This window comes from Muscardinus avellanarius, assembly GCF_963383645.1.
Source record: "Muscardinus avellanarius genome assembly, chromosome: 9".
Taxonomy (NCBI): Eukaryota; Metazoa; Chordata; class Mammalia; order Rodentia; family Gliridae; genus Muscardinus; species Muscardinus avellanarius.
In genome coordinates, this window is record NC_137795.1 from 78,124,574 (window position 1) to 78,140,769 (window position 16,196).

The 16,196-nt window shown below is 36.8% G+C and overlaps 1 protein-coding gene across 1 annotated transcript in view; it reads left to right on the forward strand.

The window, feature by feature from the left end:
• Positions 1-210: 210 nt before the first annotated feature.
• The window catches only part of CFTR (CF transmembrane conductance regulator), a gene marked incomplete at both ends in the record, with an annotated part of 172,619 nt that continues 156,633 nt past the window's right edge, over positions 211-16,196 (forward strand). The window contains one exon of the mRNA XM_080700885.1: positions 211-263. Coding sequence (XP_080557011.1) covers positions 211-263 — 53 coding nt within the window. The remainder of the gene's footprint in view (positions 264-16,196) is intronic.

Genomic DNA, 16,196 nt, shown 5'->3' on the forward strand with positions numbered 1-16,196 from the left:
TGGCTTTTAACCTGGGCAGCGGAGGCGGGGAGGGAGCCCGAGGAAAGGGAGGTGTGTGGGATAGGGGTGGGTGGGGGGAGTTGGAAGCAAGTGACATCACCGCAAGTGAGAGAAAAAGGGGTGAGCGGCAGGCACCCGGAGGAGTAGGGCGTTTGGCTGTAGGAGCTGGACCCTGCCTATCCCGGCAGGGACCCCCGTGCCCCAGAGACCATGCAGAAGTCGCCCCTGGAAAAGGCCAGCTTCATCTCCAAACTTTTTTTCAGGTGAGAGGGTGTCCAGTGGATCTTTGGAAGGACACGGGTCCATGAAAGAGAAGGGAGTGAATAGGGGCAGAGGTTTTGGAGGAAGAGGAATATTTTTTTAAATGATGCCATTATCATTCATTGTTTTGGAATAAGGTAGCAGTAAGAAGAGACAAAAGAAAAAAAACTGAAGGCAATCGTTTGGATAGATAGCAAAAAATATACTCTCATTCTCCAGCTAGATTCCCAAGACCTAAGTGTGCCACTGAGCAATTTCTTTGATTTTTGTCTGAGAAACTTATAAAGTTGTAAGTAAGAAATTCTTAAGATTTTTTTTTTCCCCTTCATGCTCCGGAAACGTGTCTTCTTGGCACACACACACTACTACAAGTATCATGCCTGTACAGAGTAGGTGCTCAGGGAACATTTTTTTGGACCGAATTTTTTGGGGAAAAAGTGAGGAGAGGAGGTGGAAATTATATGTGCTAAAAGTTTTTGTTATTATGATGCTGTGTGAATCTAACAAGTATTTGCCACAATTTTATTCTTCTTTTTAAGAATGAAAGAAAATCCTTGACATACTTATCTTTAAAAAAAAAAAAAGTACCAGGAACGATATATTTGTAAAAAGAGGTCAGAATTGCCATGGACATGAGCTATGAGTACAGATTCTGAAGTTCTATAAGACTGACATTTAGTAAGTTGTATTCGCATCCTGCTTCGCATGAGATGTGGTACAAAAGCTTGCAAGCTTCAGGTAATGTGATTTTTAAAAGCAGAATTTAAGTTCAGAGTCTCAGGCCAAGATCAAAGATGTAGCAGTCCATCTTGGAAGTGCTCTTTGGATTCTGCACCTACTCTCTTCATTTTATTTTGCTTGTGTAAATAAATGAATAGGTAGAGTTCTCATGGGACATTACTTGACTCAATTTTTCAATGAATCAGCCTGCTAAAATATCAGAAAATTCAAATATAAATATGCTCGTGCGTGTGTGTGTGTGTGTGTGTGTGTGTGAGAGAGAGAGAGAGAGAGAGAGAGAGAGAGAAGAGAGAGAGAGAGAGAGAGAGAGAGAGAGAGAGAGAGAGAAAGAGAGAGAGAGAGAGATATGCAGGGGGAGAGTCAACATTTATGACTGGCTAAGGTTTAGTTCTACATGTGCAGTAAGCTTGGAACTCAGGTGCCAAGTAGAGACCATTGGCAACCAAAGGAGAGAAGGACTTTACTCCTTGAAAAGGAGTTTACCCTTTTGTTTTTGTTTTTCTGGTACTAGGGATTAGATCCATGGGTGCCTTAACACACACACACACACACATATGTATATATCTGTAAATATATATACACTTTAAATTTTTTAATGCTTTTTTCTAAATTGTCTGGGCTGACTTTGAACTTGTAACTTCTTGCCTTAGTCTTCCCAGTCCCTGGGACTACAAATGTGGGCCATTGAGCCCAGCCTGGAATTCCCTTTTGCACTGATATTTCCAGTACCTTTTGTTACTTCATCTATACAATTGGCTTATCTGTTGATCTATTTTCCTACTACTTACAAAATCAGAATGTTAATTGGCATAAATGGTAGGCTTTTATTAGAGCACTTTGAAGAATCTAAATGCCACTCAGTTTAAAAATAAAGTTTTCAGGAGGAGTATCCCATCATTACTTCTAAGTACTCAGAAACTTCAAAACGGTTCTTCTATCTAAGTATTTAAATTTTTTTCTTTTTATAGATCACCTAATATCTTTCAGTATAGTTTGGAAAATCTCTTAGGTGATTTGGAAAGGAAATGTATTATGATGGCTATTACGTTCATTAAAAGCATACTAGTTCCTGTTCTCTAAACTATTTCATAATAAGTTGTAAGAATGGGTGTTTTTGCCAGGTGTGGTGGCTCACATTTGTAATTCCAGTACTTGGGAGGCTGAGACAGGAGAATCACAGGTTTTCAGCCAGCCTCAGCTTCTTAGGCCCTCCGCAAATTAGTGAGAGCCTGTTTCACATAAAAAATAAAATAGTGCTGGGGCTGTAGTTTGGAGGTAGAATGTCCCTGGGCTCAATCCTCAGGACTACACACATACACATACACACACACACACACACAAAAAAAAAGAATGTTCTTTTTTCTTTTGGTATTAGGAATAGAACCCAGGATGTTCTACCTCTAAGCTACACCCCCAGCCATATTTTTACTTTGAAACAGGGTCTCACTAAGTTACCAAGGGCATCACTAAATTGCTAAGGCTGTCTCTCCTCAAACCTGTGATCCTCCTGTCTTAGCCTCACAAGTACTGAGACTACAGGTGTGTGGGATTATGGGCGTGTGCCACCATGCCTGGCTAGGTGTGTTTTTAAAAGTTACATTTTTACCATTTATGAGAGTTGACAATCATCTAAAGTACTAGTGATTATAAGTTTCCTCCTGGACTATAATTCTAAAAGGGTAAAATTTTATTTTATGTACTAGACTAGGCTTTATGGCTTTGTACTCAAAGCTTTGGATTCATATTATTTTGACTCAAATTCCAGATCTATGGCTTAGTAGCTCTGTGACTTGAGACAAGTCTCGTAACATCTCTGTGTTTGTGTGACTTGACCTTTAAAATTTGGAGATTAAGATGGGCGTGGCAGTGCATGCTTGTAATCCCAGTATTTGGGAGGCTGAGACAGAAGGATCCACAGGTTCGAGGACACCCTCGGCTACTTAGTAAGACTCTCCTCAACCTAACGAAATGCTGTTTCAAAATACAGAATAAAAAACAGGACACCGGGTGTGGTGGTGCAGGCTTGTAATCCCAGTGCTTGGGAGGCTGAGACAGGAGGATCGCACAGGTTCGAAGCCAGCCTCAGCTACTTAGTGAGGCTCTCAGCAACTTAGTGAGACCCTGCTTCCAAATAAAATATAAAATTAGTCTGGAAGTATAGCCCGGAGGTAGAAAGCCTCCGGGTTCCCCCCCCCCCCAGTACCACCAAAAAAAAAAAAAAAAAAAAAAATAGGGCTGGGTCTATAGCTTGGAGGTAGAATGTTCCTGGGTTCCATCCCCAGTACTGCAAAACAAACAAACAAACAAACAAATAAATAGAAAGAAGAAAAAGTAAGGCTGGAAGTATAGCTTGGAGGCAGAATGACCCTGGATTTAATCCCCAGTAGCAAAAACAAAACCAAAACCAAAACCAACAAAACAAAACAAAAATCAGAACAAAAACTTGGTGATTAATGGGACCTATGACACAGGGGTTAATCTCTTACAAAAGTCTAGTGTCTAGCCTAGTAAATGTTAGCTGCTCTTATTATTTACCACATTTTTATGTTCTTAATAGTAACATGTATTTTGTTTATGTAAGATAGTCAATTCCTCTTTATTGAGTATAATTTTGTGACTAATAGTCTGTATATAAATGCACTTGTTTGTGAAATTAATTTAGGAAAAATTTCATCTAATATGATCATTCCAGGTACTTATAGAAAAAGTCATGTACTTATATCTTTTTCAATGATTTAAAATTTCAGAATAGAATTTCTTCATTTGACGGTCATAAAGGGTAAAACCTTTTAGTGTCTGGGTTATGGATTATAAGTACCCTTTCAATTATCTAGATATTTGTGATTGGATAATCAAAAAAAACTTTGAAAGAATCTCAGCACTTTCTCAGATTTTCAGGAATTTCACATCAAGCACAAATTTTGAATGATATTAGAATTACCATAGTGCATGATATAAAAGAAAACTGCAACACATTCAAGTAGCTTATGAACAAATTGGAAAAAGGTACACTAAACTGAAGCTTTTATGAAAGTGACATTTATGAAATAATATTTATTTATTTATTTATTTATTTATTTATTTATTTATGGTGGTACTGAGGTTCCTGGAAACCCTTCTACCTCCAGGCTACACTTCCAGACCTATTTTATATTTTTATTTGGAAACAGGGTCTCTTAAGCCAGCAAGGCTGGCTTCGAACCTGCGTGATTCTCCTATCTCTGCCTCCCAAGCACAGGGATTACGACCATGCACCACCACGCCCAGCAAATAAGATGTTTTAAAGCTGGAGGTTATATACTTGAATGGAATTTATGGTTTATGTACCAGTGGAATTGATTTACACATGTTTACCAATAAAAGTTATGCTTTTTTATTTTAGACCACTTTTTAAGTTTACATTTCTTGTAACTTTAAAAAAAAGTATTGGTGCATTGTAGTGAGATTCAAAGTAACACGTTTGTGTATGTACAAATCGTTTGGTGTATGTTTCTTTCTATACCCCACATCTCCCTGCCTTCCTCCCATCCCATAGCATGCTAGTATGATTGGTAGTGACACATTCATATACAAACATAACATGATTTGGTCTGTTTTCTTCTCTTATGTTTTTAATATGATCATTCAGTTTGTTCTTTTGTTTCTTTCTCATGACCTGAATTTCCCATATTCTGTTTAGTTGTTAGATTGTGGATCAAGCCATATGTTGGATGAAATAAATGGAATTCTAGTTATGGTATCCATACTAGAAGTCTGTACCTATATTCAAGGAACCATGTGGGCTCCACAGAAATCAAGTGTGCAATACAATGGATCTCTTAAAAGACTGGGCACTGGTGATTTTCATTCTATAGATTTGTCTCAAGTCTGATCAAAGAATAAAACTGTAGGATCTAAGATAGAAATTCACAAAGAATTACATATTATAAGTTTCAGGTTAAAAATAAAATAACTTAAGACATCCCTTTAGTTATTAAACAGAAAGTAATAAAGTATTTAAGAACAGATATAATAGAATTTCTATATCAGGATATGTGCGATGGTTCAAAATAGCTACAAATAAAAACCATACTCGCAAGCATTTTTCCTTTGATCAAAATTTTTTGACTTATTATAGAATTACCTTTAAAATAGTATATAAATTAATTTTCATAAGTATATGTCAACTTCAATTTTTTATAGCTGTATAGCTTGTGTTAGATTACTCAGATTGACCACTTAGTCTTACTGCTAAATCACTTTTGACTATGTGTCAGAATCAAAATTTTCATCATAATTTTCTTTGTTAACAACAAATTGGTACCTAAGTTTAGATAATTGTCCTTCAAAAATGTATTTTGAACTTTAAAGACAATTCCTAATGAAGAGAAATGTCAGTACTTTGAGCACTGAAAAAATAATTATATAAACATATAAAGAGTCATTAAGAATGTGGTTTTGAAGAGGACCAATCTTATTTGGCTATATAAATTAAGACATATTATTAAAACTTCACAATTATTTTATATTGATATTTTTTCCATGTTTACATTTCATAAGGAAGGCTAAAAATTATGACCTAATTTTTGTTTTTGCAATTTGTTGGGGTTATCCACAAAAAGGTTTCCATGGGCAGCCAGTTGGCTACTCAAGCAAGTGTTTAGTCTGCTTCTGATTAATACACATGCATTTTCTCAAGTTTGCCTCTCAGACAGGGGTTAGGTTATCCAAACTAAAAGTAATAGGTTCATAAAACAAGGGCCAAGAGGAGATGAGCAGTTTGTATTGTGCTATAAAACTGCCAAGGGCGCCTGAAAACCCTGTGCTCATGTAGTCCAAGGGCAGGTGCCATTCCAGTGAACACAGCTATGGGTTTCCATACTTTCTCAGATTTATTTCCTGTAACAATTGGAAGATAGGGGCCCCTTTGTCTTGAACAGTGCTGCCCAAATGCTGACAGATGTTGATTTTTTTATCCTTCCCTTTGTTGTCCTTTTTATTCATCTTCCATTTGCTGACCATGTTGTATTATTAAACAGATCAGATTTTTCAACTTGGAATATTTGTTAATTTTATCCCAATTTTGACTGGTTTAACTCAAAATTCTGAAAGTACCTCCTGTATACAATATGGCTATATATATAATTATGTATGCGTATGTAAGAAATATATGCATGTAGCCGGGCGTGGTGGCACAGGCTTGTAATCCCTGCGCTTGGGAGGCGGAGACAGGAGGATTGCGCAGGTTCGAAGCCTGCTGCGCTGGAGACCCTGTTTCCAAATAAAAAACCAAACATATAAAAAATAGGTCTGGAAGTGTAGCCTGGAGGGGTAGAAGGGCGTCCAGGAACCCCAGTACCACCAAAAAGAAAAAAAAAAGAAATATATGCATGTAAATATATAGCTATATACTAAGTTTCTATTGCTTAATTTTAGAAGTTTTAAAATTCCTTGTTGGTTTTGAAATGTATTAAATAACTCTTCTTAAATACGACACATAACATATGGTGTATTTTTTAAATTGGTGTACTATAGTCTCACACCATAATGTGGATCATGTTGACAGTGGCATATATTCACACAGTACTTGGTGCCCTGCCCCCCCTTTCCTTTCTCCCTCCCTGCCAATACTGAGTGTCCAGATTAACAGTGTTATATTCACAAGTATACACATATTTGAATGTAGCTTTTCCATTAATCAGCCTCAGCCTTCCTCCTCCTCTACCTCTTTTTTCTGGTTTTGCTGAGGTTTCCCCTCCATTATCTGGAGTCCCTCTGGTATCCATTAGCGTATTAGAGAAAACATATGTCTCTTCTCTTTCTGTGCTTGGCTAATCTCACTTAACATAATGTTCTCCAGGTCTTTCCATCTTCTTGTGAATGACATGATTTTGTTCTTCTTTATTGCTGAGTAGAATTCCATTGTTTGTATGTCCCATAATTTTGCAATCCATTCATCTGTTGATGGAGACTTAGGTTGGTTTCATATATTGGCTATCCCATGTTCACAGCACAATTCACAATAGCCAAAATACAGTGTATTTTTAAAATTCAATTCTTTGCTAAAGTGAGCAGAAGAATTTGTTTTGCTTAACTACTTCATCAATATTTTAGGTTTGCTGTGGGAATTGAAATATCCTCAGAGCCTAATGATACACAAGGGAAATTATGGTTTTCCAGTTTTCTGTTTATGTTTTCTTAAGAGGAAGTAGAAGCTAGTATGATAATATTCAATACATGAATGTTGAAACTTGTTTAAAAGGTTCTTGAATGAACACTGCTATAAACTATATTATTATTGGTAGTGTCCTTTCACAAGAACCTGTAATTTCAGTGTGATGGAGCTATAAGTATAGGATTGCCAAACCATCAGGGAAGGGTGTTAACCATTTAGCATGCAGTTATATGTTGTTTGGCTAAACTTTAAAAACATCTCTGACTCAGCAGCAATTTTGGCCATTTTGATCCACTGATTCCTGACGCATCTTGTGTAGGGCATTTCCCTAGAACAAAAGCCTCGCAATATAATGAGGTCAAGAGGGAAAGTAGACTATGGTCAAGGTCTGGTTGTTTGGGAGCACTGACAGAAGGGTTGCTTTATAAATATGTAAAATGCATCATCACAGAGCAAAGCTTTACTCTTTACCTGCTAAGAATCAATGCACCATGTTGTTTCAGTGTAAATTTAGCATTACCAAGTAGCTTTACTATAGAGCTTTGCATCAGCAAAGAGCTTCAGCACTTTTAGTGAGTAGCCTGTACTAATTCAATTTACTATTAGGTTGCTTGAAATATCTGATTCTTAACAACTGTGTTCAAGTTGGAAGATTTGTCTAGTTTCCTATTTTCTGTGAAGCTCCGTTAACTTATTACTATCTTTGGATACCAATGACTATTTCAGATTGTAAATTCTCTTTTTTAATATAGTATCAGACCATGTTGAGATTCTTGCATAGAGTGTTTTAATATATTTTTGTGATAAGGATTCCATGGTGATCAACCCTAGACACCATGTATACAGTAGATTCGTGACATTCAACAATAGTCCTGTAATGGTGGCATGATTTTAATAAAAAATAGGGAGTGGGAGCTGGGCGGGGTGCTGCACACATGTAATCCCAGCATTCGGGAGGCTGAGGCAGGAGGATCATGGTTTGCAGACAGCCCTAGCTACTTAGTGAGGCCCTTTGCAACTCAGTGAGATCCTGTTTCAAAAAGAAAGAAGAAAAAAAAAATAGGGAATGGGTGGTCAAAGGAAACGGAATTGTGGGCAGGCAAATTTTAAGGTTAGTGAGGAAGGTTTGCTGGAAGAAGTGTCTCTTACATCACACCTAAGTTAGGAAAAAATTAACACAGACCAACTAGTTGTTTGGAAGAATATCAGAAGAATAAGTAAGTCAGCTTCAGTGAATTTAGAGAGGGTCCCTGAATTCTTCCTGTAACTTGTAACAGAAATTTGTAGGAGATGGGTCTGGAAACTCTAGAAAGAGCCAAATCGTAAGGGTTTGAGCTTTATCATACTGTAAATGAATAGCCTCAGATGTTAAGCAGAATGAAATGACCATTCCAGAGGCTGAAGTCCTGCAAAAGAAATGATGGACTGATAGAGTTGCAGTAGGGATAGAAAGAGATGGTTTTGAAAGACATTTTAGGAGGCAAAAGGGACAGATTTGTTAATTGATTATGGTGAAGGAGAGAGAAGAATCAAGGGGAACATCTAGATTTACTGCTATACAAAGCAGGGTGGATGGTACTACTGCTATATTAAAAGAGGAAATTCAATGGGAGAAGAAACTATGGGAGAAAGAGTAGAGGCCTCTGAAGACCCTCTGTGTCTCTTTAAAACTAGAAAGGAAAATGATGCATATGGCTCAAGGCGAGGTAATATACTTATTTGAAAATAATCTTGTATTTTTGAATACATCTTTAATAACATAATTTTTTGAAGGAACTTTTACTTTTCAGCTCAAATATAGATTTATTTATTTTTATTTTTATTTTTTGGTGGTACTGGGGTTCCTGGAAGCCCTTCTACCTCGGGGCTACACTCCCAGACCTATTTTTTAAATTTTCATTTTGGAAACAGGGTCTCCTAAACCAGCGCGCGGCTGGCTTCGAACCTGCGAGATCCTCCTGTCTCTGCCTCCCAAGCGCGGGGATTACAAGCGTGCGCCACCACGCCCGGCTCAAATATAGATTTAACATCTAAAAACTCACATTTGCTTCTTTTTTATACCTTTTCACCTGATATTTAATAGACTTACTATCCAAATTCATAAAAGTCAATGTATAGCTAATATATATGCACTGTGAACAAAAGCACACAAAGTAAATAATCTCTGACTATGGAGTCAACTTGGACCAGCATCAGTAATACAGCTAGACATTAAATATTTACATACATTATTTAATTCAATGCATAAGACATATAGCTACAATGGGTTCTAAAATTGTATTCACCATATTAGTTTATAGAACTGTTGAAAGTGAAGCTCAGTGATAGTAATCTCTGTAACATCAAAGCTAAGTTTTTATGCAACAAAATTTTATTAGCTAGAAAGATAATCACTATAAAATGAACTCATTAAAGTGAAAGTAATAACTTTGAAATGCAAATGTGGTCTTTACTCATTCATTCATTTATTCATATATAAACTTGAGTATGCATTTATTCAAGATACATATTGAGCCCCTGACACTTGCCAGGGATATAGTGGTTTGAAGACTTAGAACATAGGAATCTATTAAACATTATATTTCTTCTGCTTTTATGTTCATGTTAATATTTTTAATGATGTAATTTTTCTTTTTGGAATAAGAAGCCATCATATACATCTATAGATGTTTACCCTTACAGGATTTATTAAAGGGAACCTAAAGTTTTTGATTTACAAAATCATTGAACAGAGCACATTTCATATAATAAAACAAATTGTTCCAAAGCCATCAATATAATTACTTGACAACAATTTTTATTTTTTGTGGTACTAAGGATGGAACCCAGGGGCATTCTACCTTCAAGCTATACCCCCAGCCTTATTTTTTATTCTTTTAGTTTGATACAGGGTCTCACTGAGTTGCAAAGGGCCTCACTAAGTAGCTGAGGCTGTCTGAGAACCACAATCCTCCTGTCTCAGCCTCCCAAATGCTGGGATTACAAGCATGTGCCACCATGCCCTGCCAAAATATTTTTTTAATGTATTTTGAAAAATAAAAAAAAAACACTGAACTTCCATGAAGTATAAACTTAAGTCTATTTCATTTGGAAGTATAGATTGGGTTTAATCTTTGGAAACAGTCTTTGGATTCACTGTAGTGTTAACTTGGTAATTTTGCAGCTTTTCAACTCATGCAAGGCTTTGTTGATCCAGTCTGCTGCCACCAAGGGTAGCAGAAAGACTTTTGTCTTTCCTGGTTCACATTCTTACCACTTCAGCCACTATAGTTGCAGATTAGAATCACATTCTGGAATTATAGACACAAATAAATTTTTAGTTAAAAAACAATGAAGTACTAAGTCTGCTCTTGATAAAAATTTTCTCAAAATTTAGTTATTTTGATGAAAGGGAAATCTATCTTTTGACAGAATAAGTAAATTTCTGAGATGAATACTTTTGATTTTTAAATTAGGAGTTTTCACTTCATAATTAAGAGAATTTTCTAAGTTTTAAAGTAATACTCCTCAAATTATGGTATGCTGATCACCTGCTCTAAAATATACTAGAATATCTATGTAGTTTTTATGTAATATAAAAATATAATTCATATATAGTAGATATTTATCTTATATTAAATTTGCAGATTCCTAGATCCCACTCTATACCTACTAAATCAGAATCTCTAAGAACTACTAGGTCAGTCTTAAGAAAATGGGTTTAGATAAGTCAGCTAGTACTTCTCAATCTTGGTTGCCATAAAAAACCCCTGGAGGTCTGGGTCCCAACCCCAGAGATCTTGACTTATGACATTTAAAGTGAGGCCTAGCCGAGATCGGAGCTTGCTGATTGGTGAGGCCAGTATCGAGGTCAGCAAGGCTGGTATTGAGGCCAGCGAGGCCAGGATTGGAGCTTGCCATGCTGCAAGGCCAGTGCCAGGGCCAGCGAGGCTGGGATTGGAGCCTGCGGTGCAGCATCCACAGGGAAATATCACAAAAAAATTAAAAAATCAGATGCTTTCCCTAATATGTGAAAACTAGGGAGAAATGGGAAATAGGAGGAACTTTAGTTGAAGAAGGGACTCTAGAGAGGAGCAATTAAGGTGACTTATCTGAGGGAATGGGAAGGGGGAAGATGGAAACTCTTTAAAGCACATGATGTTCTTAAACAAATATATCAAAGTCAATCACTAAATCAAGCATGGGAATGTGGGAGGGGGAGGGAATGGGATGGGGATCGGATAAAGGCTATTTAGGTGATGTGTGCTTGTATATCCTCACAGGTCTTGTATTCCATTGGGATGTTTGATTACAATGCACCAATAAAAATATATTAAAAAAATAAAGTGAGGCCCAGGAATTTATATCTTCAAGAATAATAACCTCTCGCTCCTTAGTGACCATTTCTGATACTGGTGGTACATGGACCCTACTTATGAGTTCTGTCATTCTGGACTGATAAAACTCATAAAAGCTGTGGGACGTTTTTACAAATTCACATATCTGGACTTCAACCTACACCTCTGATTCATAAAGTCTAAGATGGGTATTGGTACAGAGGTCACAAAAGCTTCCAGAAGAGACTATTATTATAGTTACAGTTTAAAAATGAAACAAACAATAAATAAAAAATAGAAATATTATAAGTTATTAATGTGTTTATAACACTTCCATTTCTTAGATCACTAACAAAAGATCAGAAAACTACAGATAAGAGAACAAAAGAATTCTACCAAAATTCATAAAAATGTGGAATTTGGAGGAGATTCCAGCTTTCCCCAGTTCGATTAATCTTCTCTCTTTCAACATCCCTCCTTACCAACTTTACAGTCCACAAAAGAGAGTTTTGAAAGCTAACCACTCTTCAATAAAGTAGCAGTAGAAACATAAAAATATCTCAGTTTGCCACAGACAGAATTAAAATTTTTCTGTTAAGTAGTTTCTGAAGTCAAGAGTTTTGCCTCCCACTACTTCTAACATTGAATTCTTTTCACCTACCAGGAATTATGTGTTTTATCTCAATAAATTCTTTGAATACTTCTAGATATATTCTACATTAAAAGATACATGGTCTAGAAAGGATAGAGGGTTTATAGATGGTCACCCAGCTAATGTGAACCTAGATTGGTCTAAATCTAAATCTGTTCTAAACCAGTATACCATATTGCCCATAAAAGTAGAATGGGATTAGTGAATGATATAATTTCACTTGCTTTCATTTAAAATTTTTTCTTGTCTCAGAACTTTGTTTTAACTCAATTATAATAAATAATACTATATAAATAAGTCATCAAAATTAGTTCTTGGAAGGGCCAGAGAAGCATTCCCTGTGTTTAATCACGGTTATTGCTTTGCATAGGTCCATGTAACAAGCTATGTCATGGTGGGGAGTGGGTGGGTGTTGTCTTAGGATAATGAGATCTTTAAAACTTTAAATGTCTAGTTAAAGAGTAAAATATCTAGTCAGCCAAAAGCATGCCAATAGCCACATATTGTCACATGGCAACAGCTGAGTGGCAAAAATCTTGATTTAGACTGTGCTTCTTACCCTGATTTGTCCCATACAGGCCGTGACCACCACCACCCTCCTCCTTCTTTTCTTTTCTTTCTCCTTTTTTATTCACTTTTCGAATACAGCTTCCTATAATTTCCCAATCTCTCAGACATATCAAAAAGGTTTTCTTGTTGAGTTTTGAGTTTTCACATTTGTTCCTCTTACCCCACTGACTTCAGCTCTCAGCCATGTTCTGCTTCAGCATTCTCTCCCCACCATCCACTCTTCTTTGGTGTACCAGTATGACCACAGACCCCTAGTTTGTCATCATTCATGTCAACTGTTTTTTTTTTTTTTTTTCCTGGGTATGGGGATGGAACCCAGGGGATTCGACCTCAGAGCTACAGGCCCTACCCTGTTTGTTTGTTTGTTTGTTTTGGTGGTACTGGGGTTCCTGGAAGCCCTTCTACCTCCGGGCTACATCCCAGACCTATTTTTTTAAATATATATCTTTTATTTGGAAACATAGTCTCTTAAGCCAGTGTGGCTCTGCAGGATCCTCCTGTCTCCGCCTCCCAAGCGCGGTATTACAAGCGTGCACCACCACGCCTGGCTCCCTGCCCTATTTTTTATTCTTTATTTTGAAACAGGGCCTCACTAAGTAGCTGAGGCTGTCCACAAACTACGATCCTCTGGTCTCAGCCTCCCAAATGCTGGGATTACAAGCGTGCGCCACCACGCCCGGCTCATGTCAACTGGGTTTTTTTTTAAAAAAAGTTATTTCTTAGAGATGAAGGAAGGCGCCAAGCCACAGAGCAGGTGGTTCTTCAACTTGATACTTGATAGATGTTTATAGGACATTATGCTAAGCGAGGTTAGTCAGTCGCAAAATGTAAGAAATCGGATGCTTTCCTTAATATGTGAAAGCTAAGGTGAAATGGGTCATGGGAGGATCTCCAGGTGAAAAAAGAAATCCTATAGAGGAGCAAACAAGGCAACCTAACTGAGGGGATTGGAGGGGGGAAGAAGAAAACTGTACTTAAACAAACATATCGATGTCAACTACTAAACCGAGCATGGGAAGAAGGGATGGGGAGAGAATAGGGTAGGGATGGGGTAGGGTCTAACTGGGTGACGTGTGCATGTATATCTACACAAGTTTTTTATTCCATTATGATATATGAATACATTGCACCAATAAATAAATAAAAAAGAAAAAAATCTTAGATTTTTCTAGTACCATGGTTTCCACAATTTTTAGAAACAATACTTAATTTTATTAGTGAATAACATTATTAGTGAATAACATTTTTTTTTTGGTGGTACTGGGGTTCCTGGGAACCTTTCTACTTCTGGGCTACACTCCAAGACCTATTTTTTATATTTTTTTATTTGGAAACAGGGAGGCGTCGAACCTGTATGATCCTACTGTCTCCGTCTCCCAAGCGCGAGGATTACAAGCCTGTGCCACCATGCCCGGCTAGTGAATACCATTTTTCAAATGAAAATTTCCATGGAGCTTCAGTATATATGAATAGAAATGAGAATAAAAGACAATAATTCTTTCATAAATACAAAGATATAGTTAACTTGTGTCTCAAAATTAAGGCTAAAAATAAAATGATTATATAACATTTTAGGCACCATTCTCTTGGTCCATCTGTATTTTTCACAATGTTGAGTTTCAGAAGTGGAGGTATTTATTATAAATGACATAAAACAACAACAACAACAACAACAACAACAACAACATCCTGTCAACCCTCAGGCCCAAGAGTTAATTGTAATATGGGAATTTAGTAATCATAAAAGGGATATAGATTCCTATGACCTCAGTTGAATTTATTTTGCATTGGTGCTACCCTACAAAGTTGACTTTCAACTTAAATTTAGTTTGTTGCTTGATTTTTTTTTTGGAGAAAGATTACTGTGTGATCTAGTTTGAAAAGAAACAGGTAATATTTAGCCTGGAGTTTGTCTGGCATACCATGCAATGTAATTATAGTAGGAAGTGTTCCAGCTTGGCCTAGCTCAGCACTATGCCTTGAAATTATCCTGCCTGTGCCATGGGTGAAGGTATTTGGATTCAGCTTGTCACTGTTATCTTGTGCTACGCATAGCTATGAAAGGCCAAGAGTTTTCAGAAGAATATTTTTGACTCAAATATGAAAAAGGCTAAGATTAAAACTTTAATCATGATTGAAGAAGAAAGTGATAGATAATTGTGTGACTGGGCATATAATACAGTTAATTTCTAAAAGCGGTATGTTGTAATGTGTTTCTTTTTGAAAAGACAAATGTTATACTGATGGTGAGTCTTATAATCAATGTCACCTTAGCGCACATAGGTATGATAAAGCATTAGAAGTCCACTGTGATATCATTTGTAGCTTGTTATCAACCATCCTGGGTGTTATTGCTCTCTGTTATGCTCTGATGAAGCCTTCTGTGAACAGATGTGCCAGAGATATGATGAGCTCTTAACTCAGCGTGGTGTAGTGACATGACCACTTATGCAATGCAGGCATAACTAGTAAGGATCATAGTAGATTTAAATATGTGCAAAGAGAAGTTAGGCAAAGCTTTTCAACATAATGGACATTAAACAGGTTAACTTGGAGCCCAGGATAATGTTTGGATGGCTCCAGTGTACTAAAATTGGCATTTAATACATTTGAGAATGTGTGATTTTTAAATTACAATTTTTTAGCTAGTCACAGAAAGCAAAGGGTCATATGTTTTCTCTAATATGCACAAGCTAGGGAGTAATTGGGATGCCAGAGGGACTCTAAATAATGGAGGAGAAACCTCAGTGGGACCAGGGAAATGGCCTAAGGGAAGGGGAAGGGAAGACTGAAGTTCATTATGGAAATACTACCATCGACTATGTGTACATATATGAATAGATCAATGACAATCTCAGTACTCTGTATTGAGAAGGGAGGAAATGGGGAGGTGGGGGCACCAAGTTCTGTGTGCATGTATGTCGCTGTCAAGATGATTTCCATTATGATGTGAGACTATAATGCACCAATAAGAGCACATTAAAAATAACAAAATACAATAGAAACCATAAAATAAAATAAGCTAGGAAATAGAAAATTCTGATTTTAACATCATAAAGCATATTAAACATATTGATGTTTCAAATAAATAAAGCAAGTAAATTCCCTGAAGTATCTCTGGAGAATAGTAGATGTTGGGCCTCACAGATTGAAAACTGAACTATTTTTCCCTATATTGGTTCTTCCTGATATTCCCTGAGTCCCACATTTTACCCATGTTCACTCTTAGAAACTCATCTTACTACTATTGCTCTATAATATAATTTTTAAGTCCGGGATTGTGATACCTACTGCATGTTTTTTGTTGTTGGCACAACAACAGGCAGACTGACCAGTGGAATAGAATAGAAGATACAGAAACAAACCCACACACCTATAGTCAATTAATCTTTGACAAAGGGGCCAAACTCATACACTGGAGAAAAGACAACCTTTTCAACAAATGGTGCTGGGAGAACTGGCTATTCATTTGTAGAAAGACGGAACTGAATCCTTACTTCTC